This window comes from Aegilops tauschii, chromosome 5 (genome assembly GCF_002575655.3).
Source record: "Aegilops tauschii subsp. strangulata cultivar AL8/78 chromosome 5, Aet v6.0, whole genome shotgun sequence".
Lineage (NCBI taxonomy): Eukaryota > Viridiplantae > Streptophyta > Magnoliopsida > Poales > Poaceae > Aegilops > Aegilops tauschii.
Window position 1 is genome coordinate 314,008,369 of NC_053039.3, and position 25,533 is coordinate 314,033,901.

General features: G+C 47.1%; 1 protein-coding gene across 3 annotated transcripts; it reads right to left on the reverse strand.

Annotated features, from left to right (window-relative positions):
• Positions 1-18,330: 18,330 nt before the first annotated feature.
• Positions 18,331-21,445, reverse strand: LOC109770112 (uncharacterized). 3 transcript variants are annotated; one of them, XR_002234498.3, is made up of 11 exons: positions 21,236-21,411; positions 20,807-21,061; positions 20,458-20,600; positions 20,276-20,357; positions 19,938-20,177; positions 19,785-19,859; positions 19,492-19,689; positions 19,101-19,365; positions 18,921-19,007; positions 18,756-18,831; positions 18,331-18,656 (listed from the first exon to the last, which is right to left on the reverse strand). XR_002234498.3 is itself a non-coding variant. In XM_073500301.1 (10 exons), exons 5-9 carry the CDS (start codon positions 20,035-20,037, stop codon positions 18,761-18,763), a joined length of 531 nt encoding a protein of 176 aa, XP_073356402.1. In that variant the 5' UTR covers positions 20,038-20,177; positions 20,276-20,357; positions 20,458-20,600; positions 20,807-21,061; positions 21,236-21,411; the 3' UTR covers positions 18,331-18,656; positions 18,756-18,760. The 3 variants fall into 3 exon arrangements, 1 of the variants encoding a protein (XP_073356402.1); XR_002234496.3 differs by having other exon boundaries at positions 19,101-19,689; positions 21,236-21,445; XM_073500301.1 differs by lacking the exon at positions 19,101-19,365.
• Between the last annotated feature and the right edge of the window lie 4,088 nt (positions 21,446-25,533).

A 25,533-nucleotide genomic window follows, 5' to 3' on the forward strand; every position in this document is an offset into this window, starting at 1 on the left:
CAATTTTGGTTGAACTGCACAAGAGAATAGTATAGTCACTGCATGCAGTGCCATTTGAAAATAGACACAGAAAGATTGGATAGTCACTTCATGGACTACTGAAAAGTAGTACTGTACTATTTATTGGCCAACACTAGGTGCTTCATTGCTTTGGTGTGATTATACAATGGGCATCATTTTGCCTAAGTTAAAGTTTGTATTCCGAAAATAGTCTCGCCGTGTGATCAAGAGAAGACCAAATCATATTGCAGTGGATGTTCCTCCATCATGTGTGGTTCATTCCCATGGTTCCAGCTGTTGGTGAAACCACTTACGTTTGCAAGAGGAATTGTAGACTTCACAAACAAATTTGTTATTCAGTCTGTACTGAATGTTGGCCAAGAGAAGCATCCATGTTAGTAGGAAGAACATATGTTTTTTCTAGATCTTTGCTTTTGGAGCTACATATTTGTATATGATCTGTGAATCATTGAGATGCATTTAACATGTTGATCTTATGTATGGGAATCATACTAGTTGGTTTTAGTTGTGGCCGATCTTTGCTTTTGGAGCTACATATTTGTATATCATCTGCGAATCATTGAGATGCATTAACAGTTCCTTATATCTGTTCGCTCAGTGTTTACAAGTTACCGATCGATCACTAGCTAGCCTACTAATGCGCTCCTGGCTATTTTAGTTGCAACGCAAGATCCAAAGTGGCAGTTTTTTGAATAAAAATGCCTACCTCTAAAGAAACTGACAAGCTGCTCTGAAGAAAATGCCATGCGAATCTGAAGAAACTGCTAGCAAAAACGTTCGCAAATGCCTTATCTCCCAGCTAAAGTTCATCAATTAATGCCCTCGGCTGCGACTTGTTGCATGCTGCTCCGCGTACTGGCTGCGAGCGATTTTGAGTGCCCGCATGCAGCCGGCCGTAATTAAGGTAGCTAACTGATGCGAAAAAAGATGCGCTTTAATTGTTGCGGGCCTTTTAAATCCGTGGAATCATTATTGACAAGGAGGGAGATGATTCAAGTGCACTCATTTGACCGTAATGCCGGCGTGCGACCCAGCACGGACGGGACGGGATGGCACTGTCAGAATTTCAGTTTCTCTAGTTTTCCACGGCAAGCTGGCGCGCTAAGCCATGCCTGCTTCATTATGCATTGAATTCCGATGACCGTCGCGCTACCTTCCGCTTATAAGTACTGTTTCTCGGCCTTCTATGGTGGCACCGTGACCCAACTCGCCCTATCCTCATAAGCCCCCACCGGCCCGACGTTGCTCGCCACTTATCCTCGCTCTCGCCACGTTCGCCATGCCCCCGCCCGTCCGCGATAGGCGTGGCCGGAGGCGGTCATCGCCGGAACTAGTGTTCGGTTTTTCACCGAAAGGCAGATGGAGGGAGGAGGCATTCTATCGGTCTTTAGATGGCAATGCGGAGATCGAGGACTTGTTGGAGCGCGACCGCCTGGCGGAGGAGCAGGAGTTGTTGGAGCGCGACCGCTTGGCGGATGAGCAGCGTATCGCCGATTTGCGCTGCCAACGGGACATGGAGCAGCAGCGCACCGACGCTCTGAGTCGCGAGCAGAGCGCCCGCACGTGGGCCGACTACATGGAGGCCGGCGCCCGGCAAATAGCCCTGGAGGCTGTCGGGCACGCATGCGTTCGCGACGCCGATTTTTACTACCAGCTCGTCAAGTGGGTTTCCCGCTTAGAAGCCGAAGCTTCGGTGGACCACGCCGGCATGGAAAGGGCCAACGCGCGCGAGCAACGCGCCGTATCGCACCTCTGGCAAGTCCGAGGTGAGGCGGAGGACGCCGGTGCCGGCGTTTAGCGTGTACCGCAGATGGCGGCCGGCATCGTCTAGTTAGCTAAGAGTAAGTTAGTACTTGTACGCTACTAGAGTATTAGTGGAAGTAGATAGTTAACTTGGCTATGATGGTTGTCAACGTGGAAGTTCAGTACTCTATATGTGGATCAGACCTGTTACTTTGCTCTGATTGTTGAACTTTCTGTTTGAACATATGGAATGGGCTGTTATTTTTTTAATTGGGTTGTATTTGTCCTCCACGGGTTTAGAGGCTGACTTGTGGGCCTACCAAGTTGACGCGTACACAACCAGGAGATGATTGTACGTGGAGTGGATGACAGCAGGGACCCGCCAAGGTCATGGCAGTACGCAAGCAAAGTGCCTCCTTATTTCAATCCAATAAATAAATGGCTCCTCGTAATGGATTTCTGAAATCTGGGTCCCATGCCATTGTCAACGTAGTCAATAAACGAGAGAGTTGCACACCGAGCAGCTGACATCAGGGACCCAGCAGCTCGCCCAGTTATTTTTGTTTTGGGTTAATTTGATAAATGCCACTCCAAATCTGGTGTTTCTAAGAAATGCCATTGCAATTTCCAAACTTTGAAAAATGCCATTTCATGCCATCCCCAGTGGCATTTTTCGAAGTCTGGAGTGGCGTTTTTCAAAGTTTGCAAATTGCAGTGGCGTTTTCCAAATTTTGCAAAAATTGCAGTGGCATTTTTCAAAGTTTAGAAATTGTAGTGGCATTTTTATGAATCGCCATATTTGTTGTGGCATTTATCTAATTTGTTTTTGAGACTGAAGCAGGGTGTCAACTGGGCTGTGTAGGGCACTATGGCATGTCTAGACAGCCTTCTCTTTTATGTTTACCACAGACCAGCCGAGTAGTTTTTTTTTCTTTCTGAAAATGGCTAGCCCGGTTTTTTTTGTGATTTGCCAAGTAAGTCGCTTTGTCAGGCCTATTGGGCTTCAAATCTTTCAAGACGAGGAGAGCTTCATTCGGCTAGACGAGAAAATGGCCTATCAGTAATGAGAAATGGGTTGTACATTTTTAAAACACATCAAACCGGCAATTACTTTCAAATTTCTTTTTTTTCATTTCAAGATTTTAAATTGCATTAATTTTTATGCGTGGACAATTTGTTGGATTTTATATTGATATACATTTATTTTTAAAATTAGTTTAAATGTGACTCGAAATTTCGGGATTAAAAACAGTTCGGACCGCACCGAAATATGCAACATTTCGTATATTTTTTTTAACCGTGGCCACAATATGGGCTGTAATGCTAACAAAAAGAATATGGGCTCCAAAAAAACCTTCAGAATTAGCAAATGGGCTGTAAATTATTAGAAATAATGGCAGATGGGTTGTATGTTATTTTCCATAGATTTGAGGCTTTCCTAAAAAAAGGTTGACGCACAAGCAGTGACTGTTGGATGTCCATCCAACGGCCGTCGTGCTCCTTCAATCTTTGCTCTTCCTGCTCCAGCCGCTCAAACAAGCGCCGGCAGGACTGCCTGCTCCTTCCTCCCCGCAGCCGGCTGTGCTGCCGCGGAGGCTTCACCGCCCCACTGTACTCCCATCGCTGGCCTAGCCATCCCTCTACTCACCCACACCTATTGTTATTCTCCGGCGACGGCAGACGAACCAGTAAACACTCGTATACTCGTACTCCCCTCCGCGTGGGACACAACTGCCGAGTCTTCCCTGCTTCCGTGTCGTTCCCTTCCTAGGCCTCGCCATCGTCCACCGCCCTGGTGCTCCCGACGCGGCCTGGTCAACGTGGTCAACGACCGACATGCATCTGAAGTGGACTGTACGTGGAGAGGCTGACAACTGGGTCCACGACCGCACGCAAGGAAATGCCTCCTTATTACGCGCAAAATAATGATTCCTCCACCTGACATCTGGGACCCACCGAAAGGGCCTCTGTATTTCGCGAAAAAAACATTACCGCCGCTGACAGCTCGGACCCACCAGCTATATCTTCGCACGCAAGGAAGTGCGTCCTTATTACGCACAAAAAAAATGAATACTCCCCCTGCTAGCTGGGACCCAGTATAGTGGCAGGCTGACTTGTGGGCCTACTAAGTTGACGGGGACGGAGGGCTTTGTCAACTTAGTTAATATGCATGATTCTAGCTCAAGTGACCGTATGATGTACATCCAACGGCTGTAGTGCTTCTTCAACCTCTGGTCTTGTTGCTCCAGCCGCCCAAAGCAGCGCCCGTCGTGCCGCATGCTCCTGCCTCCCGTGGCCGGCTGTGCTGCCGCGAAGAACTCACCGCCCCCTACTATTCCCACCACTGGCCAGGCCCTGCGGCGACGGCAGCCTCACACCGCAGCCGAACCAGTGAACCCTCGTACTCCTCTCCGCGCGGGCTTCCACTGCCGCGTCTTCCCCGGCTCCGCGTCATCCCCTTCCTAGGCCTCGCCGTCGTCCATCGCCCTGGTGCTCTCAGCGCGGCGTGGTCAACGTGGTCAAGGAACGGCTTCCATCGGACATGGACTGTACATGGAGAGGCTGACAGCTGGGTCCACAGCCGCAGCAAGGAAGTGCCTCCTTATTACGCGCAAAATAATTATTCCTCCACCTGACAGCGGGGACCCACCGGACGGGCCACCGTATTTTGTGAAAAAACGCTTCCCCTTGACTGCGGGGACCCACCAGCTACATCTTCGCACGCAAGGAAGTGCGTCCGGGGAAAAAAACGATTCGCCCCCCCGACTGCTGGGACCCACCAGCTACATCTTCGCAGGCAAGGAAGTGCTTGACAGTCGGGACCCACCTGGTCGAAGCATACGTAGCATTGTCATTCTGGTCGCGAACGTGTATGCACATACTGGTCGATGTAGAGGTGCGCACGTGTCGTAGTAGAGGCGCGCACGTAGCATGTACACGTACGTACAGCGGCCAGTGTGCAAGAAAGAAAATACGGCCACGTACGTACATACGGGCAGGGTCTCGAACGCCTTCTCGCGCATACGTACGGCCAGGGCTCGTGTACATGGCTGGGCCGGAACGGAGAAACAGCGTCGTCGTCGTGTTCATGGGGAGCCAACCGGCTGGGTCGGAACGGAATGCGTCGTCGTGTTCATCGAGAGGGCTTGGATGAAACAGCCGATGGAAACGAGGCCTGGCGTACAACAGAACAGAGGAAACAACCATGTTCGACCGGCCACGTTTGAAACGGGATCCTGTTCATCGGGAGGGGTCTGGCGTACCGCAAAACGGAGGAAACGGACCTCCTACGATCGAAACGGGGGTCCTGTTGATCGGGAGGGGTGTGGCGTACCGCAAAACGGAGGAAACGGACTTGTGTTGGAGCGCTACGGTCGAAATGGGGGTCCTGTTCATCGGGAGGGGTGTGGCGTACCGCAAAACGGGACTCCACAGGATACTGTTCATCTCCACCGTCGACCCCCTCCAGCCTCCACGAGCTACTGTTCATCCACCGTCGACCTCCTCCAGCCTCCACCTACGACTGTTCATCCACGGGCTCCTGTTCATCCAGCCTCCACCACGCGCTACTCCACCGGCTACTGTTCAACCAGCCCTCTCCACGGGCTCCTGTTCAACCACCCCTCCACGGGCTACTGTTCATCCAGCCCTCCACCGTCTACTGTTCAGTCTGCCCTCCACGGGGTGGTCCTGTTCATCCTGCCCTCCACGGGGTCCTGTTCATCTAGCCCCAACCGGCTCGATAAATCGGGGTCCTGTTCATCCAGAGGCAACACCACGGGGTCCTGTTCATCCACCCCCACCGGGAACTGTTCATCCAAACCCCCCCAGCAATGCTCACTGTTCATCCAGAGGCAGCATCGATCGGCTTCAGTTAGCAGCAGTAGCGAAGGAATCGCTCGATCGGGTTCAGTTAACAGCCATCGATCGATCGCTCGGGTTCAGTAACGCGTAGCCTGCAGTGCAATCGCTCGGGTTCAGTTAGAGCCCAACGCCTCGCTCGGGTTCAGTTAGAGCCAACGCCTCGCACACACGCGCGAACGTGTATGAGAGAAACGCGCATCGCTCGGCCCCCGACCTCCCACCATAACCGGGAACTCCCCGAAATATTCCTCGCCCTCGCTTCTACCACGGTTTTTTCCATCATGGATGACCCAAAGAATGTCATGCAGCTGCGTCTCCGGCCCGCCCAAGACGAAAAGCCCATTTTCTGTCATGATTTTTTGTCATAGAAGTAGGAGCCCACCACATCTATAATGATACCGGGTTTTGTCACAATTATCGTCATAGAAGTGTCATATGTATGACAGAAAAAAAATTCGTTCGGCCCAAAATGTCACGGATGTGTCTTTTTTTACTAGTGTATGGTCTGTTATTGGCCCATGTTTGGCCAACCGATCATACGCCCAGTAGAAGGCCCATTGTGTCTACGGCCCGTATAAGGCCCATTGTTTCTACGCCCCGTAGACTGCCCATTGTTTCTACGGCCCTTAGAAGGCCCATTATTTCTACGGCCCGTAGGAGGCCCATGTTAACTACAGTAAATATGTAGCCCATGGTTAATGTGGCCTAGTTTTAAAAAATAGGTTATTGCGCCACTAGCAAACCGCGGAAAAAGAACTGCACTGACTACAAGAAAACAAATAAACACGACAATAAGGAAATAAATAAGCAAGCAACTTACGCTAGGCTATCACGGCTATTACACATATTACATCCACTGGGCATCAAAGTTCGCCGCCAGTGCAAATATAGGGAACACCCTACACTATACAAAAATGGCTTGCTGTTTTCTTCAGCCGGTGGCTACATGTTAAGAACAAATTTTGTATCGCACCAAAACAAATTACAACTATAAAACAAAAGGAAGGTTGGCATAATAGTTAACAGTCTAGCAGATAAATGCACCACCAGAAGTTTAGAAGCTCAGTTCATTTGACCTGACTGTTACGTTTTCATGCTGTATTGTCCGATGGAGCACCATAACCTTCGCCTTCAGTTCTCCTAGGCTCCTGAACAACATAGCAAATGTCGGATAGTCTAGTTTCAAAACCATGCATATCTTGACAACATCGAACAATGTCTCTCCTTGTTTCACAAAGGGTCTCTGTTAGGAAATGGACTTGTGTCTGGAGCGCAGATACAACATTGTTTTGAGCTTGCATATCTTGATCATGAGGTAGTTTGGACGAGATTGCCTTAACAACCAACCCAGTATTAGGTAGGAACGTGCTTTTGGCACTGTTAGTGGACAGGTACTGACCCACTACAGCAAGAGCTGACATTGCGGTTATAGTTGCCTCGCCACCTTCAGAAGGTGGCGGTTCCACCATTTTTTCCATAGCTCACTGAAAAGTTGAGGTTTTACATTAGTAGTACCAGAACAGAAGATATTAAGGATGCAGCAAAACCAAACAAAATAGCTTTGGTCTATATACAGAACTTATTCTGGTGAACCCATGTAAAATATTAGTTTTATTTTATTGCAACGTACATAATAAAACCAGGTTCCAAACATATGACCATGTACCATCGCTAATGTATTGTCTATTTCTTCACATTGTATTGAGGGCTAAGGATAAAGAGACGAAGTTTATAATACGGTAAGCATAGTATGACATCATTCATATCACAAAACAACTGAGAACAGACAAACAGGCAATTGTAACGTTGTATGGGCAAGTCCAGCACGGAACTAGATTATAGGTCAAGATCAAAGGAACATCACTCCTCTCTTTTAAACCTTGTAAGGTGCAATGATACACTAAGACAATTGTGTATAAAATTGAAAAGAGTAATAGACATTGGCTGCAAACCATGCAGTTCAAGGCACAAGTCAGAGTAAGTAGTAGTTAAAAGGCATGAGGATTAAGGACTTACAACAGCGGCTTTGAGTGGTGTAGTCATGCCCTTCTTCTTGCTGGTGTGACAGTCCTTGAAGATTTCCACAACATTTGGTTCAGGTACTTTTTGGTCCTTGCGGGCTTTCCTTCGCATTTGGAACAAGTCAATATAGATCTGATAATATGGTACAGCGAAAAGAGTGAAACAACAGCTAATTACAAGAGCCTCACAGTGTGCAATATAGCTACGAGATCCTGTCGTCTGTTGGAATTTCACTTTCGTACGGTTGGCCTTGTTCTTTGAACAGTTCACCTACAAGAAGATAGATTTGTGTGGCACATGCGTAAATAGGACTTCAACATGTGATCTGATCACATATATATAATGTACCTGATACTTCGGATTGGACCAGTGTTTAACGAGGCCTCTCCAGTCTTCATCAGATATATTTTCCACTGGAGATGTTTGGGCAAGTTCACTGTTAGCCTTGCCTTCAAAGTGAGTTTTCCTCAAGTTATACCGATACTGTCGCAAAGCAGACTTGAAAACATGGGTGCAAGCTTGTCTGGTTGCATCATCTTGGCTATCCAACTTGAACCTCATCTGTTGAAAATTATGGGAGTCTCATTATCAGCAACCTAGAAAGTATTGGACAGAGCAAGACGATATTACTAGTTTCCATACATAACCATACTTACAGATAAATGGTCGAGGAAGGTGTTGAACTGGGTTTCGTCTTTGTCATTCCTGCAGTGAATCCATGTTGGGAGGATACATACATGACACCTAACAGCAACCGCTACCGCTGATACTAACTTGGCTGACTCTGTAGCATCACGTGGCCTTTTTAAACCTGCCTCAAAACGGATCTCCATTCTTCCTCCTCTAGATTTAGTTAACCTATCGAGCATTATCCCTGATGTTTGTTTCCTCTTGCGCCTAGGTGCTAGTCCAACAACAAACATAGGAAGTGTTAGTGTACATCAAACTGTGAGACTACATATAAAGAAGCATGCAACTGTAACTTGACTCCAGCAACTACCTTCTTGTTGTTGAAGCTCACAAAGTTCATCTGATCTTGCCAACTCATCTTGTGTCAAGAGTGCTTCGGAAGTAGTGTCAGATGGCAAGGGAGCTTGGGAACGTGCTGCTAGCTGAGTTCACCAACGAGTAAATCGTGCAGTTGGTGGTACTGTGGAAGTTGTTGCAACAACTAGGGTTGTCTCTGCTTGTTTGGTGGCAGCTATTTGTTTCTGTTTGGCTTGTTCTGCAGCTCGTGTAGCACGGGATACCCTGTCGGTACAATTTTCCGCTGGACTTTGACCTTCTATTGCACCATCAGTACCAGCAGAATCTGCAGGATTCTGCCATGTTAAGTCAAGCTGACAAGAAAAACGAATAACAATTTAGTTCTCTAGAACAAATTGATGCGTGATACAGACGAACTAAACTTTGATGTTAGACAACCACATGATAGGAGGATGTAATATGTAAGAAAAACAGGACGACATGAGATAACCAGAACTATGATGTGTAAACTAAGCAGAAGACATTTCACTAAATTAGAAGCAATGCAATGGAAGGTAGACACCATATGAAAGATGCTACAAATATCGCTCTGCCAAGTTAACAGCGTCTCATCATAAATGCCATTTAAACAAATGTGAAGCAGTACAAGAAATAAATCATATGCAAGATGCAAACAACATCACACTATCAAGTTAAAGGTCTCTCGTCATTAGTGCCATTGCATATTCACAACATTGCATATTCACAGCTTATGATGTGTAAACTAAGGAGAAGGCATTTCAACAAATTAGAAGCAATGAAAGCTAGACATCATATGAAAGATGCAACGAATATCACTCTACCAAGTTAAAATTGTCTCGTTATAAGTGCCATTTCAACAAATTAGTAGTATAAGCTAGAAAAGAATGCAAGATGTAACCTATATCACACTCCGAAGTCAAACGTGTCTTATGATAAGTGATTGTTGCAGGTTACACAACAGTAGTAATTTGATGTAAGAACATGGTGTGATAGACAGATATTGTATGTTCTAGAAACAGGAACACGTGTCTTATTCAAGTATAATGTGTAAAGTAAGCAGATGGAATTCAACAAAATTAGAAGCAATACAAGCTAGACATCACACATAACATGCAACCACATATAACAGTGCCAAGTTAGAGGGAGCACCGGTGACGGTGCACTAGGGGAGACGTGCTCATCATAAACACAGCTACATTGAGTGTCTATGCATGTGTTGTCTTGGAAATCATCTTGGGGGGATGGAGGAGTAGAAACTGTAGAGGCCCTCCGTTTGGAAGGAGCACCTTTATCCGCTGCCTTGCTAACTTCCTTCCACTTTATTGATTTTGAATTGTCAAGTAAAACCGACAAGAAAAAGCAATAAAATTCTCTCTTCAGAACTCATTCATGCATGATACTAACAATCACTAATTTGATGTAAGGCAAACACATGATACCAGGATGGAATATGTACGAAAAACAGGACGGCATGGCATGTTCACAACTGTTTGTGTAAACTAAGAAGAAACCATTCCAACAAATAAGAAGCAATGCAAGCTAGACACCACATGAAAGATGCAACCAATATGACTCTGCCAAGTTAAAAGCGTCCCATCATAAATGGAATTTCAACAAATTAGAAGCAACGCATGCTATAAATCATATGAAAGATGCAACTAATATTGCACTGCATATACTAAAGTTGTCTCGTCATATTGATTGACACGGGATACAAAAAAACAATAGTTTTATGTAACGACATGCTTAATAGACAGATGTACTATGTACTAAATACAGGAAGGCATGTCACGTTAACAGGTATAATATATAAGCTAAGCAGAATAGCACATGCAGTTTAACCAGATTGGAAGAATTACAATCTAGACACCATATGCAACATGCAACCACATATCACGCTGCCAAGTTAGAGCAAGCACCTGCGATGCTAGTGTAGGGGAAATGTGGTAATCAACTACAGAGCTACGTTCACTATCTTCATCTAGCCTTGCTGTTTCTTGAGAATCATGTCGGGAGGCTGACGCTGCATTCTTTAAATGAGGATCTTTTGTCACAGTAGTCCACTGGCCTGACTGCCTCATCATAAGTGATTGATGAGGGATACACAAGAACATTAGTTTGATGTAAGAACATGGTTAATAGACAGATGTACTAGTGTGTACCGAAAACAGGAAGGTGTGTCATATTCAAAGGTATAGTGTGTAAGCTAAGCAGATGCAATTTAACCAAATTGGAAGCAATACAAGCTAGACATCCGGCTGGAGTGCTGAGCATGATCATCTAGGACCTGAGAGCCTGGTGGGAGGCAGGCTACTTCGCCACCATCGTGGCTTTTTAGTTGGCTTCCAGGTGATGCATGTTTGTGTTGGGCTTGTCACCGGCTCGGCCAGTGCCCTGACTAGCTATTTGTCTTCTGGTGCTCCCGGGATGGTGGTCCATGTAAAAAAAATCTTTCCTTATCTTGATAAAGACCGACTTCGGCCTTTCGAATACAAGCTAGAGACCATATGCAACATGCAACCACATATGACACCGTGAAGTTAAAGCAAGCACCTGGGATGGTGGTTCACGGCGAGCGAGATCATCAACTCCAGAGCTACGTTCCCCGTCTCCATCTGCTGACACTACACCCTTTAAAGCCTTGAAACGTGTCTGGCCTAGCCGCGTAGCACGCTGGAGCGACTTCTCTCTATTCTTTTCTGCTTCTGTCAAGGCAGGGTATGAAATACCCTTGCATAAAAACACAATAGTGAGAGTATGGGTGAAGTGTGTGCAGAACTAGTGCACTGTAAAAGTAGCAGATAGCAGGTGGCTGAAAAATAAATGACAGGAGACATATGATAGCTCTACAACATTGCATGGCAAACAAAATTAGATTCTACTCCGTATGATTTTGTAATATATGAGCACAGGAAATGCAGGTACTCCTCCAGCACACCACCACATGTGGTCCTATCAAGATAACAGTCGACTGAAAATAAATAGGTCGGTCGATTTTTTTATGAACCGTCCGATCTATAAGGAACGGGCAGATGGCCTTCGTCTACCTCCCGCCAGTCACTGTTGATGATCTTTCTCGAACCGCCAGCGACCACCGACCCAGACCCCTGCCTCCGCCGCCCCGCCCTCCCCTCGACCTCACACCACCGCCATGCTTGGCAGCGCCCCCAGGCCAGCCCTTTAATCCCGGCAGACGTCCAGATCGGGCGCCAGCAGCTCTAGGCCCCACACGCCCCTAAGATAAACACCGAGGCACTGCTTCCCCGGCGTAATAGGCGGACTAGCGCCTGTTATGCCGGGGAATGCTTCCGTTAATTGGGAATCAACTGACCAGGAATTGAAATCCAGGGGGCGACGGACCTCTAGCTAAGGTGAAATAGTATATGAGGAGAAACCTTGTGCATCGCGACTAACTAGGAACATCTAGTATCAAGAAGAAGCGGTCAACTAGTGTCTTCTATGGGATGAATACCGTGCAAGCAGACACGTAAGATTTGCACGAATAAGGGAAGAGGAGTACCATTTTCGGTTGCCGGTGTGGTCGCCTCCACATGTCGTGCCGATCTTCTTCTTTTTGCCGGGGAAACCGATGTTCTGGAGGAGGGTGCAGGCTTGGACAAACCCATGGCCAAATTGTTGACTGTCTTGCCGTGGCCGTATGTCGGCGGAGGGGAAGCAGACCCGAGGCTGCGAAGGACGGCGTAGCAGGAAAAACTCCGGTGCGGTGGAGGGTGGCGAATTTGGAGCGGCAGCGGTGAGGTGCAGGACGGCGTGGTTGAGCTGGCTCAGGTACGGACGGCTCGGCCTCGGCTTCAACTACTAGCCGTGGAGGGCGTTGTGGTTGAGGTTGCGGTGGACGACGACGTCGGGGTATCGGCTCCGGTGTGATGGAGGAGGGCGGCGGTTGATGGGTGGGATGGGGTGGCGGACGGAGGACGCCGGGGTTTCGCGGCTGGTGGAGAGGTAGTTTTTGCGCCCACGGAGTACGAATGGGGAATCAGACGAGTGGGCGGGGGGGAGGGGGAGAACCATGTTTCGGTCTGGGACACACTTGTTTTTGGCTTTTTGAACAGAAGATGGGACGTACTTGTTTGAAATTTGGGGAAAGTACAAACTTTGCCCCCCTCTTAAATTTCTGACCTACTGCGGGTCGGGGGTAGGATGGTAATCCCAGGTGTCCCAAATAGTGGGCGGGAGCGATTTTGGTCGCGCGCATGTGTGCTTAGGCGGCCATTGTGTATGAATGTTTTTCGGAGGCGGTTGCGTGGCGTCTCGATGAAGCTACAAACCTACTCCGGTTTAGACCTTTGGACGCCGGGCCGGTAGGTTTCATGGGTCGGAGTTATTAGAAAAGTAATTTCCTTGTACTACCAAACATTGGTCTCACGCGGTTTCGGGCGAGTAGAGGCTCTTTTGGCGCTTCGTTCAAAATTTTGAAACACAAGCATTCACGTTTAGAGTACTCTTGAACTTTGAGGATTGACCTAAATAGACAACGTTAAATTTGACCTTGTATGTTTGAAAACCTCATTAAATTATCCGCTTCTTTTTGAAATTTTGACACTTGAAAATCCTATAACTACGATTATTTTGGAATGGAGGAGCTAAATTTGAATCTATTTTGTACACGACTACATATGCTATTATGTACAAAATCGGAGCAAAGATTGGTGCCCCCATAATTTAGGTATGATTTACAAATGCCATGATATCAAATTCAAATGATTGAATGGACTTCATGTTGAATTCGATTTTTTTTAAATCACCTTAAGTTGAATTCAAATGTATGCTAGTTCATAGGTAGCTATTTATAATGTTCATTGTGTAACTTTCATATGTATAATGTGCTTTACACACACACCATGAACTATACTCACGTTTATATTCGATTGCTAAAGTGATGCATTGTCTGGAGTTCAAAATACTAACTATGTGGATCAATTATGTCGAATAATAACATAGGCATGCTCAAATTCGATAGAATCTAGATGTCTGATGGATCAATGACCGTTCCTTACGCGAATTGCAAATATCATGATCCCATCCTAATATTTGGATACAATTTATATCTTTAATCAATGTGTACAGCAGTCTTTTACGTGTAGTTTCACTCTCCATCGGTGGTCTCTCACACATGCTCACACACTCTCTCCCGAGGTGTCTTTCTTGCACACATGCTCTCGATATAACCCTCCCTCCCTCACGTAACCATTTACGACTGTTTTCACTAACCTTTATCACAAGCACTCTTCCTCTCGCAAGCATACACACGCACAATCCCCATCGACCCTTTCTATATACATAGACCTGCCTACGTGTCTCCTGTACGCACATTATCTTTAGGCCTGTCTCTCACGCATTGTCTCACACCTCTCTTCCTAATCGATGAGTATGATTCTAGCAGAGCATTCTGTAGGATGCCCCTTAAAGTTAGGTTGGATGAATAGTAATATCAGAGATAAAGGGGTTACCTTAGTCCGAGAACCTAGGGTTACAAATCCTAACTGGCTTTGTCAGTGGACACAGAGTCCTTCACAATTATGCTATCTTTGTCTTGTACGACTAGTCATCCATGGGTCTCCCTAAATGCATCACGGGCCGACCAATGTGGCGCAGGACGGAACCGAACGAAGGGCCTCACCTCGACCCACCGGACCTCACGCGGTGACACACCCTCACACCCACACATACCAACACAGACACCACACACAAAAGATATATTCTCCTGGTGCCTCTATCCACTCTCCCTTGCATATATACACTCAAGGGAATCTCTCGCCGTCACGTCATATTCGTCTCTCTCTCTCTAGACCACTCTCATTTCTCGTGCTATCTCTCCCACGCCCCCCCCCCCCGCCGGCCCCTCTATCCATGCCTCTCTCGAATACGTAATACACACACATACCTCTCTAGGCCGTGCCAAATGCATCAACTACACATTCACACATGTTGCATCACGTACCCCATTGATCTAAAAAGCCCTCTCTTCACGTTTATTTCGCATACAACATTCCTTTTGAATAAAGTGTGGCCAAAAAATTATTTTAGAATTTCTACATATATACAACATTACAAAGTTATATGAAGGAGTATGAATGCTAATTTGCATTGCATGGTGCCCACAATGATATTTATTCCGCACCGTGAATTTGTATATTTTTATACTATATATAAAGTTAGTCATAATAAAGAGAAACGAAGAGCATCTCCCTCTCCATCGCATACCCCCCCCCCCCTCTATGCCCCTTTCACGTACGCACACAAACTATCTCCAGGTCCTCTAAAAGTAAGCCCCCAGCACATTCACGCATGTTTCATCTTTCTCTCGCGATATATACAGTGACGATCATTGTATTTGAAGTGAAAGTACGATACGTACATTGGACTTCAGAATCCACTCATTATGGTCACCATTTACTTTTTGTGGTTATTATACAGTCACGGGCTCACCGTACAACTCTGTATTTGCTCAAGACACGACTAGTTGACCAGTTAAACGCTCCACGTGGCACCTCTAGTGTTGCATCACATTATCTCACTACCATCGGGCCCACCTGTCGGCTTGTATCTACTCTACATCTACACTCTTATAAAATATAAAATACACTCTTATAAAAAACAGAGTTGGTGATGATGGTGTGCCTGCCATCCTGCAATATAGGCCGCCCGATTTATATCTGACGGGTAGGAAAGAAACTATGACAATTTTGCAAAACGGTACCCACACACCTCTCCAGATTTGCAAATAAGGCCTTCCCTCGTTCATCCTTTTCTCTCACAAGATAAACTAGTCATACAAATGCATCTTGATGTTACGTGCAACGCACGGGCATCTTGCTAGTAAGAATGAAAACAAACGACAAGAAAATATTGGACGGTGGTTTGAAGTCACGACCGCGGGCACAGCGGACAAGGTGGCCTTGTATTGGTATGCTGAGTCGTCTGTTTTAACACACATGAGCTGGTGTGGTGATTATACACACACGCACGCATGCACACGAACTGCATGCACGCAACACTCACACGAACACATGCACGCACGCACGCACACAACACTCACACGTACACACGCAGCCACGCACGCACACAACACTCACACGCACACACGCAGCCACGCACGCAACACGCACATGCACACACACACGCATGCATGCACACACTAGTACACCACACGACCAACTCACACTCTCACGCTCAAGTGCTCAACCTACACGTGCATGCGCACACATCAGGCCCTGACAGACACATACACAACTAGGTGATTCCCGCGGGTTGGAGTCTTGTCGCGCCTGTGTAAATTTGTGTTTATCTGACCTTTTCCCTATGCGAACTGACAGGTGGGACCCACAAAGAACGTGGTCAATTTAGCTAGTCAACATGGTGCCACGCAGACTATTTGGCCGGTCAACAGAGTGCAATCCAATGCTAAGCCGTGAGCAAGTGACCGTATAATCACCGCAAAACGTATATAGTGACCGTAATCTGCTTATTCTGAAGTTCGGTGAACGTATTACGCTTTTCTCTCTGTAGGCCCTCCAAAACTACATCTCTACACGTTCTCGCATGTTACATCTAACAACTATGCAATATAGCACTACTACTACACTCTAACACAATAAATCATATGTGTTTTTAGTTTTACTAGATATCATATTGTTACTTAATTATTCAGTTTGCATACATTAAAATTGCCTTTGAAATGTATGGCCAGTATCATATACCGCGCGGGAAAAATCCCGCCCTTTCTTGTTTAATCGGGTTTGTATCGATGGATCGTGCGAAACAGCAAAACAATAGTACTATACAGTACAAGTGACAGTTCACTAGGCCGTCGTGTCGTGTACTACTCCGTCATAAGAGTGGAGCGCTCGCTTTCATAAATCTTCTAGTCCCTTTCGCTGACATGTGGGACATCAAGCTGCCGGGTCCACGTGCCATACCGGAATACAGTGCAGAGCAGCCGGGGTGAAGCACCCAGTCATGGCGCCAGCGTAGTAATGAGCAATGAAGCGTCAAATCACAAAGCTGCACCTTTCCCGCAGTTAAGTTGGAGGGACGAAGTAATAATGCTAAAAAAGAAGTTGGAGGGACGAAGCAACCATCATTTCACTCGTTGCTGAATCCGCTTCTCCCTCATCTTCTTCAAGTTAACCACGTATTGCTTCTGCCGTTGTTCTGCCTCATGTGGGAAGCGGATCGGCTTGGTAAAGCACTGACACGTGAGACCACATGTTACCAAACCGCCAGGACAACGTCCTCTAAAAATAAGAAACCTCCCCTGCCATCCGCGTGGCAAAATCACCTCCTTTTTACTAATCTTGATACTATAATTTTTTAATCAATATAATTGAGATTTGTATAGATAGCACACAGGAGCAAAACCAAGTGGTACGGTTAAGGGCATCCACAATGTGTAGCCAAATGTGAAAATAGCTTTTGGCATCATGGGAACCATTGTGGACGGTGTTGCCAAAGCCAAAAGGGTGGAACCGAAGCTCCCTGATTGATTGATTGAAGGAATAGAAAAATGCAACGTCTCTCCTCTTTCTCCCATGCTTGGACGCATGTACAGTATAGAGCATAGAGTCTACTCCCCTGTCCCTTCTATCACAAATCACAAAGCGGTGAGGCGTCAAATCACAAAGCACGGACGAAGCAACCATCATTTCACTCTTCCCTGACTCTGCTTCTCCATCGTCTTCTTCGAGAAACCATCTCACTGCACTAAGCTGGACGGACACGAAAATTCGTTTCTGAGCTCAGGCTCAGATGCTCCTGAAATCTACACCGCGAGCTAACATGTGGATCTGTGCCAGCCTTGGTGTGCAATGAATGCGACAGCACTGTGCACTGTACGCGCGGAACAGGCAGCCGTTGGACGGCTCACTCCCTTCTGTGAGCCGGGCTGAGCCGTGCATGCCGCCGGATGCAACCAGACGCGCCCCTCTTAAATGAGTCCCCCAGCTACCCGTCCCATATCCCACGTCGAACTGAAGCCAGAAATATCCCCATTGCCGTAGTGCTAGCCCGCTTGCATCTCTGCCACCATGTCCGCCCCTTCTTCATCCTCGCTCCGCGTTGCAGTAGACTTTCTCCTTCCTCTGATCCCTGTCCGTTTTGTAGTGCGGAGCCAAGAACCACTGGATTTCGCCAAGTATTTACGACGGCAGTACCCACATCTCGTATGTATAACGCTGAACCTACGAACGCCCACATTACACCCAGTCCTTCTATTTTTCCCCAATTCTTTTTTGTTTTACCCTCAACCCAGGTAACTGATCAGCTCACCATGATTCTCAAATAGCAAAATGCAAGGGCTCTCATGCACTTGTCTCAAGCGAGCAACGCTTTCAAATGGCACTGTCTCAAGCAAAAAATGCCATGCAGATGGACATGGTTTTCTGATCAAGTTCTGAATTCAATTAGCTGTCGTTGTGTTTGTTGCTGCACGCGCGGATTTACTGAATGCCCAACTTCACGTTGTCATGCTGTCTGTTTTGTACTATACATCTCAAGAGCTCTATTTTTTCCGCTATCTGATGCCAAATTTTTCCAACCCCAGCAAGGGCAGACACACGGTCATTTCGTCTCACAACTCACTTGGTCTGATTAGGTTCCCACCTGGGAAAATATTACACGAACATAGTTTTCCCGAAATACACAATGGAAGGGTTTTTGCACCGCGAAATAACCTAAGTACTTTTTTATTCTTTTCGATAAAGGGAGATTTTATTATCTCAGAATGTAGCATCAAGGGGATAAAAAACATTATGAGTAATACCCGGCCTCTGCATAACTAAGATGTAGTTGGTTTAATCTAACTGTCAAGCACACGCACAGCCAAAAGATACCGCCGGGCTGCACGAAGTTTGGAAGTTCTATTGTCTTCCACTTCAGTCAACGATCGCGTCAATCAGGAACTCTGGGATATCTCCTTTGTTGCCTTTCATTGTGACTATCTCGTAGGCAATCTTCTTCCGCAAATGCTCAATCTGCCCCTGCCATAAGGCAAACATGGCATAACCAGTTAGGTACTTGCAACAGTTTGTACTTTGAGAGTCCTATATACTTTTCTTATCGATCAGGCAGTTACATACCTGAGTCAGAGCTGAACGTAGGTAAAGCCCGGTGAACTCCAAGATGTAGTGCACGATGTACACTCCACTCTCCTCCCTGCAAGTAAACCTCACGGCCATTAGTGACTAATTAAGCTAGTGTTACCATGTTTATCTAACTTTGTTTGAACAAGCAGGTGCAAACACCTGATGGCTGCTGCACGGCTGGTGCTGCGCCATTTCCAGCTTCTCCGGTTTCTCCACCTTGCTCTTGGCCTCCAAGAGAGGCAGCATCTACAATCAACAAATAAGTGTATTGTTTTCATCAGCAACCTAGACAACAGAAAAACAGAAGTTGAAACATCAACCATCATGGAGCAAAATTACTTAATCCAATATCTCCATTGACACCCAGCCTTGACAGCAGAGCCCTTGCTTGATCAAAGATGCATGTTTGTCGGCAATGCACTAGTTGCTACATCCAAAACAATAAAAGACATAGCAATGTACATGGTTGAGAATGGGATTGTCTATTGATCTGTCCACTAAGTCTAGAGCTGCCGCAGCCAGTCTGCGCACACGTTGCTGATGTTCGTCGCTGGAGGTCCACTGGAAGCCCCGAACGCACCACTGTTTGCTGCACCACCCCTCACTGGTATAGTATCATGCTCACGCGCGTCAGCAAAAACAAACACCAAATTTTCAGTACCTAGCAACCCAAATTTATTGTCTCTTGTGAGAAACACAATCGAGGAACCAAAGAAAGATGCTTCCTCACATTCAAGGTCGATCTTTGCTTGCTCCTCAACAGCTGCCATTTCGTTCCATATCCTCTGTGCCTCCCTGCTTCGATGCTCACCGTTTTCTTCAGTAAGATCAGCCCCGGCAGCGGCACCGCTGCTACCGGCTCCATGGTCACCACTGTCCCTCAACTGCAGTCTTTGCCTCAGCCTCATCATACTCCGTGGCGCAAGACCTGTCATGTGCACTTACTCAATCAGATGTTGCGTTTCAACAGCTCCTCACAAACATGTTTCCACACCAGCCATACGATATTTTTTAAGCACAAACCTGTGACACGGCCACCTTCCACGTCATTCCTAATACGGAGGCTTCCCTGCGAAATCTGTAGCCCTAGGGGTTGACCTTCATTAAGTTTGTATAAACGTTAAATGTCAGCATAGCAATTACAAGAAGCAAAACCACTAAATTTGCAAGGCAAACCTCTGTCTTCTACTCTCTGATATGCCCTGATAATGCGATCGTTTGGATCACCGCCATTGCCATCACTGTCACTGGTCAAGGAATCTGAGCTTTCTTCCATTATAGTTTTCCCGTTTCGATGTCCTGCACCATTAGAAGTTCCTGGTCCAGGCTGGTCCTCTTTGTTTGCTTCTGCCACACCTTGGTTCTGTTCGCCAGCAGCAATTAGGATCTGAGCTGCTCACAGTGCTTCAATTTGTGCTGATAGTACCACCACATGAAATTCAATCATGTTGTTTTTAATGTACACCCATCATCCACAAATTTATAGCTAAAGTTTTTTAGTTTTTAATGCTTACATTCATGTAACAAGAAGCCACCTGGCTCCCGGCAACCGGACGCCAAACATCTTCAATTATCAAAGTAGTTTCCAGGTTTTGTCTGTTCAATGCCAAAGCAAATAGTTACCAAGCAAGAAAAAATATTCTTTTTTCTGTAAATGCAAGTGAGCAATGCAGGCTGTAAAGGTCATGCGCCTCACCAAGTGAATCAAAACTCGGGCCAAGTGTTGGTCGAACGACACTCTTTGTTGGCTCCTCCGCATATTTGTGAATTGACTGCTCCAGAGTGCTAATGCCAGACGGTCACATTGTCCGGTCTGGTGGTGCACTACCCAGCCGCAACCTGATTTTTTTTGCAAACATATTATAAATTCAGCACACTAGAATCTCAAAAGTAATAGCACTGAACTTTCTGCTGATTGGCCAGTAAGGATCAGCTGGCAATGACTATCCTATCTATATCATATTCTCAGTTTGTAAGTTATTTTGCTACGATTTTGTATAGCAAAATGGGTCAAAAAAATAGTCAGATGGGCTTCAGGTTCAGACCTTTTTGTCCAATCTGGGGCCTGTGGGTTGACTTTGTCAGTTGACTGTGCCAACATAGTTAGAAATGAATCTGAACGCCGGCGGACTCAGTCTCGTGCTTTGTCAGCTCCATCGTCGCCGAGCCGTTGCCCGCAGCCAGACCCAGCATTTGAGTCTTCAGGGTCGCCACGGTTGGTTTCTCTCGTGGGCAACAAGACCAGAGGAACTGGATCTGGGTGTCAAATGTTGTCGGCGTACTCCTTCCGCAGCGGGAACCTGAGAGAAGAATGGCAATGGCCGACGGCCAGGGCGCCAGGGCCCATTGTTATCTACCTGATTCGGGTCTGGCAGAATGCAAAACAAATCCCACGAAATACCTGTCGTAGGTCTGGCCGTTGAAATCCCACAAAATCCCAAGGAGAATGGATCCATACTTCTATAGGAACTAACCTGTCAACGACGTCGAGAAGAAACTCCAGACCAGCACCCTCCATTTTCCTTGGCCGTGGGTGGCCGAAATTAGCGCCGCCGGCACTAGCAGCTCACTCGTAGACGAAAGGGGGACAAAGCTGTTCTTGAGGGAAACAGGCGACGAACGGCCCAGCTTTTCCGTCGTTATCTGATCTGTGGCTCGGTAAGAATTTCAACTTTCTGGTCCACGGACCAGGACGGCAGCGCCTGTCCACCGTCCCAACGATACGAATCGGCCCCACGGATTCACCCCTGTTCCATATTGTATTCCCTCGTACGCTCTTTTTCCTTTACCGATTGTCACGATTGTCAGACCGATTTATTCAGATCCCAAACCAAATATGGACGCCAGGGATATCGGGAGCAGCTGGGCTCGGGCACCAAATCGCCCTGTCCGGACGGACGACGCTATTGTGTACGAGTAGTACTAGTACATTTACGCGCCTTTTGGTTCAACGGACTTTCTGGATGCAAATAAGGCGGTTGTCTCGGCTTGCAGGCGGCACTTGCGAACGACTTATCGTGGTCTCCATCACTCGGTGTTCTCCGTCAAACGCACTTCGCCAAACCACAACGTTCGAGATATCGTCGACATCACCGCAATGGGGAAGAAAGTCAAATATAGTTACTACCTCCATTTTTTTGTACACAAGGCCAGTATATCAAAATTACAATTTGCAAAAGGCCACTAACACTAATCGAGGCAAAATTGATGGGGTTTGCCTCGTACTAGCAACCAAGGACATTAATATCCCCTGCATGCATGCGGAAGTGAGAATGTTGGTTTGCATGGTGCTGCATTAATCAAGTGATGAGGAGTGAGATGGTTAGCTCTTTGGGCTTTGGAGAAAAAATACGCATTAATTGACACGTGAAACGAGGATTTGTATCGATTAATCCCGCGAAGAAAAACCCCGCCTTTCTTTTTTAACACTAGTACTCCTAGTACGTAGTACGTACTTATCCTGTTTGGGTCTAGGCCTTGCATTGCCATACTTCGCCACACATTTTTGCCAAGCTTGCCTAAAGTTTTCAAAATGAAAAGGAGGTACACTTGCGCACGGCTGTCGCGGTCGCACCGCACCCTCACACGGTCGCTCCTGCACGCCGCGGTCGCACCGCACCCTTACACAGTCGCTCCTGCACGCTGCAAACCCAACCATGGGAACGCACCCTCACTGACATGTGTTGTCGCATGTGAACAAACCAAACTCAGTCATCCTACCACTGACACATAATTTTCGTTCATAAAGTATGTTTATCCAACCGCATGTTGGGGAGTATCCGTACGGCCCGTGCGATGGTCTGTTGAGGAAGAAGAAGAGGTGAGGAAGAAGGGTTAGGAGACGTAGGATATTCATCCAACCGCCTGAAATGGTAGACTGACCCAAGTCAGGCGACTTGCATAACAATATATGTTTTCACAAAGCAAAAGATCCATAAAAACAACAACATAAAGAAAAACTATCACTGCTCGCGAACGAGACGGCCTCGTCGTCTTTGGCTGCCGCCGCGAACCAGCCGTAGCTGCCGACGTGTGTCTCCGCACCGTGGTTGTCCTCAGCCTCCAGCTACTCGTTCACGCGAAGCATGCGGGCGCTCTGCACGGACGAGAGCACCGCCCGGTTCAAGTCGAGGATGTCCGGTTTCGCCTGCAGGAGGGCCTCGATGGCAGCGGCATTCGCGCGCTCCGCGTCGAGTCGAGCCTCTGCCGCCCGGTTCAAGTCCAGGACGTTCGATTCCTCCTGCAAGAGAGCCTCGATGCGAGCGGCATCCGCACGCTCCGCGTCGAGTTGAGCCTCTGCTGCCCGGTTCAAGTCCAGGACGTCCGGTTCCGCCTGCAGGAGGGCCTCGATGGCAGCGGCATCCGCGCGCTCCGCCTCAAGTTGAGCCTCCGCCGCCCGGTTCATATCCACGACATCCGGTTCCGCCTGCAAGAGAGCCTCGATGGCAGCGGCATGCGCACGCTCCGTGTCGAGTTGAGCTTCTGCCTCCCGGTCCTCCTTTAGTATCGCCAGGTTGAACCGCTGGTCCGCCTGCACCATGGGGGACTCGGACGCCGGCACGAAGTCGACGTCCATCGTCTCATACCCATCGGGGGCCTTCTGCGCCGCGACCTCCGCCATGAACATTGGATCGGCTTCCTCCTCCTCGTAGCTTGGCTCCAGAGAACTCGGGGATTGGCCCGCCGCAAAGCGAGCTTGGGAACGGAGGTCTGTGGCGCTGACCATCGCCGCGATTTCTGCGCGGCGCTCCGGCTTCAGCATCTTGTAGTACGTGATCTTGCGGCACACCATGGCTTTCCGGCGAACTAGGGGACGCTTGATGCGGGCTAGGGGATCGAAAGGTGGGGGAAGGGCTGGAGATTAGGTGTGGTTTTAGGGCAGTGGCTGGTGTAGGCCGAGCAGCGAAGGTTCTGGTGTGAATAGTGGTTCCGGTGACGACCGGTCAATCGGTTTTGACTGTACATCGCTCTTGTCGCGTTCGTGTTGCAGCCCGGAACGCTGGACCCTCCACGTTGCTCACCGAATGGAACACGCTTCGTCTTGCGTTTTCGCTCGCTTGTGGGACCGCAGTTGTGAGCAAACCGACGTCCCTCCCCCTCCCCCGCCCGCGTCATTTATACTACCACTCCCTCCGTTTTATGCGGAGTAAATAAAAACAGAGGGAGTATACTACGGATGAGCATCCCCTGACTTGGCCGAACCCATTGAGTAACTGACATGCGGGGCCTAGCAAGCATGGGGTTCGCCAGTAAGTGACCGAAAGGGAGGGTAAGGCAGGGATACCTACGTCAGAGGATCCACTTCCACTACTACTCCCTCCTTCCATTTACTATACAAGGCCTAATACGTTTTTCGAGGCTAACTTTGACCAAATGTTAGAGTAATAATATATGACATGCAACTTACACAAAGCATATGGTCAAATTCATATGTGAAAGGAGCTTCCAATGATATAATTTTCACATTATACATCTCATGTACTATTAATCTTGTCAATAGTCAAATGCGGTTTTGAAAAACGCATTAGAGCATGGTTAATAATATAGCCAGTCGATGGCTATAAGCAACTGCCATGTCATCTATAGCCATCATCTATTATATGCACTCATACAGTAGTGTGGGCTATAAGGTTGGCTATTTCCCCCAAAAAAAATTATAAGGTTGGCTATTGTATTAGTACTTTTTCCATCTCCTCTCCATCTCTTTCTTCATATTTATTGTATTTAACTAGGAATGCGTATATAGCTAGGCTCTTGCATGAGAGCTCACTCCCCTTACTTTTTCACATCTCTCTCCTCCACATAGGCCCTATATAAATGGAAGGAGGGAGTACTACTATGAGCACTGCATACTCTAGTACAGATGTTGTCAGTACTCCACTAGTACTATTGGACAGGGAGCTTAAAAAAGTTACTATTGGACTGGCTATATGCGGCGAAATCCTAGTAGGAAGAGAATGCGCGAGAACAAGCACATTCACGTGGTTGAAAACAAATTGGAAACCATCTCGAGTACAAATCTAGGAGTACGTACGAATCTAACAATATTGATTGGGCATTGTTGAATGTTGATACTTTTTTGATCAAAGTAGAGATACTTTGACTACACATAAAACTTATATATAAACTAGAAAGGATAGGAGGGAGTATATTGTACGTTAAAAAACGAAACGAACATTGAATACTCTTTATATATGATTTGCGGATGCTATGATCACCGGTTCAAAATTTTGAATCCGCCTTAGGTATCACACATGCCCCCACTCGTTCTCTCTCGATTTCATCTCGGGGTCCGGAGATCAATTGTAAGAGGACTAGGGTGGGTACAATACGTTCGTTTCGCTTATGAACGTACAATATACTCCCTCTGATCCCCACAGACCCCCCCCCCCCCCCCGCAGGTCATTTCTATCATAGAAACAGACCAAACCTTTATCTCCTTGCACGACACGCAATTGATCTCTGAACATCAATCGATCTCGTCAACATGTGTCGGGGCATGAACCGAATGGGATGTCAAAACTAAGACGCGAAGTGACACGTGGTGGAGGCAAAGTGAAACTTTAAACGAACCGTTTGTTTGTATGCATGTCGGACAAATTACAAAACATTGGAAATACAAGCATGGTCTAGGCCCACATGCGAATGATACTCGGCGGAATGTTCAAATGAGGCATGCGGGATGATTGATGGAGAAGAGGGTTGGAGAGGAATAAGAAATAAGCAAACGCCACATGATTATACTTGAACGGCTCAAATAAACAATAAGTTG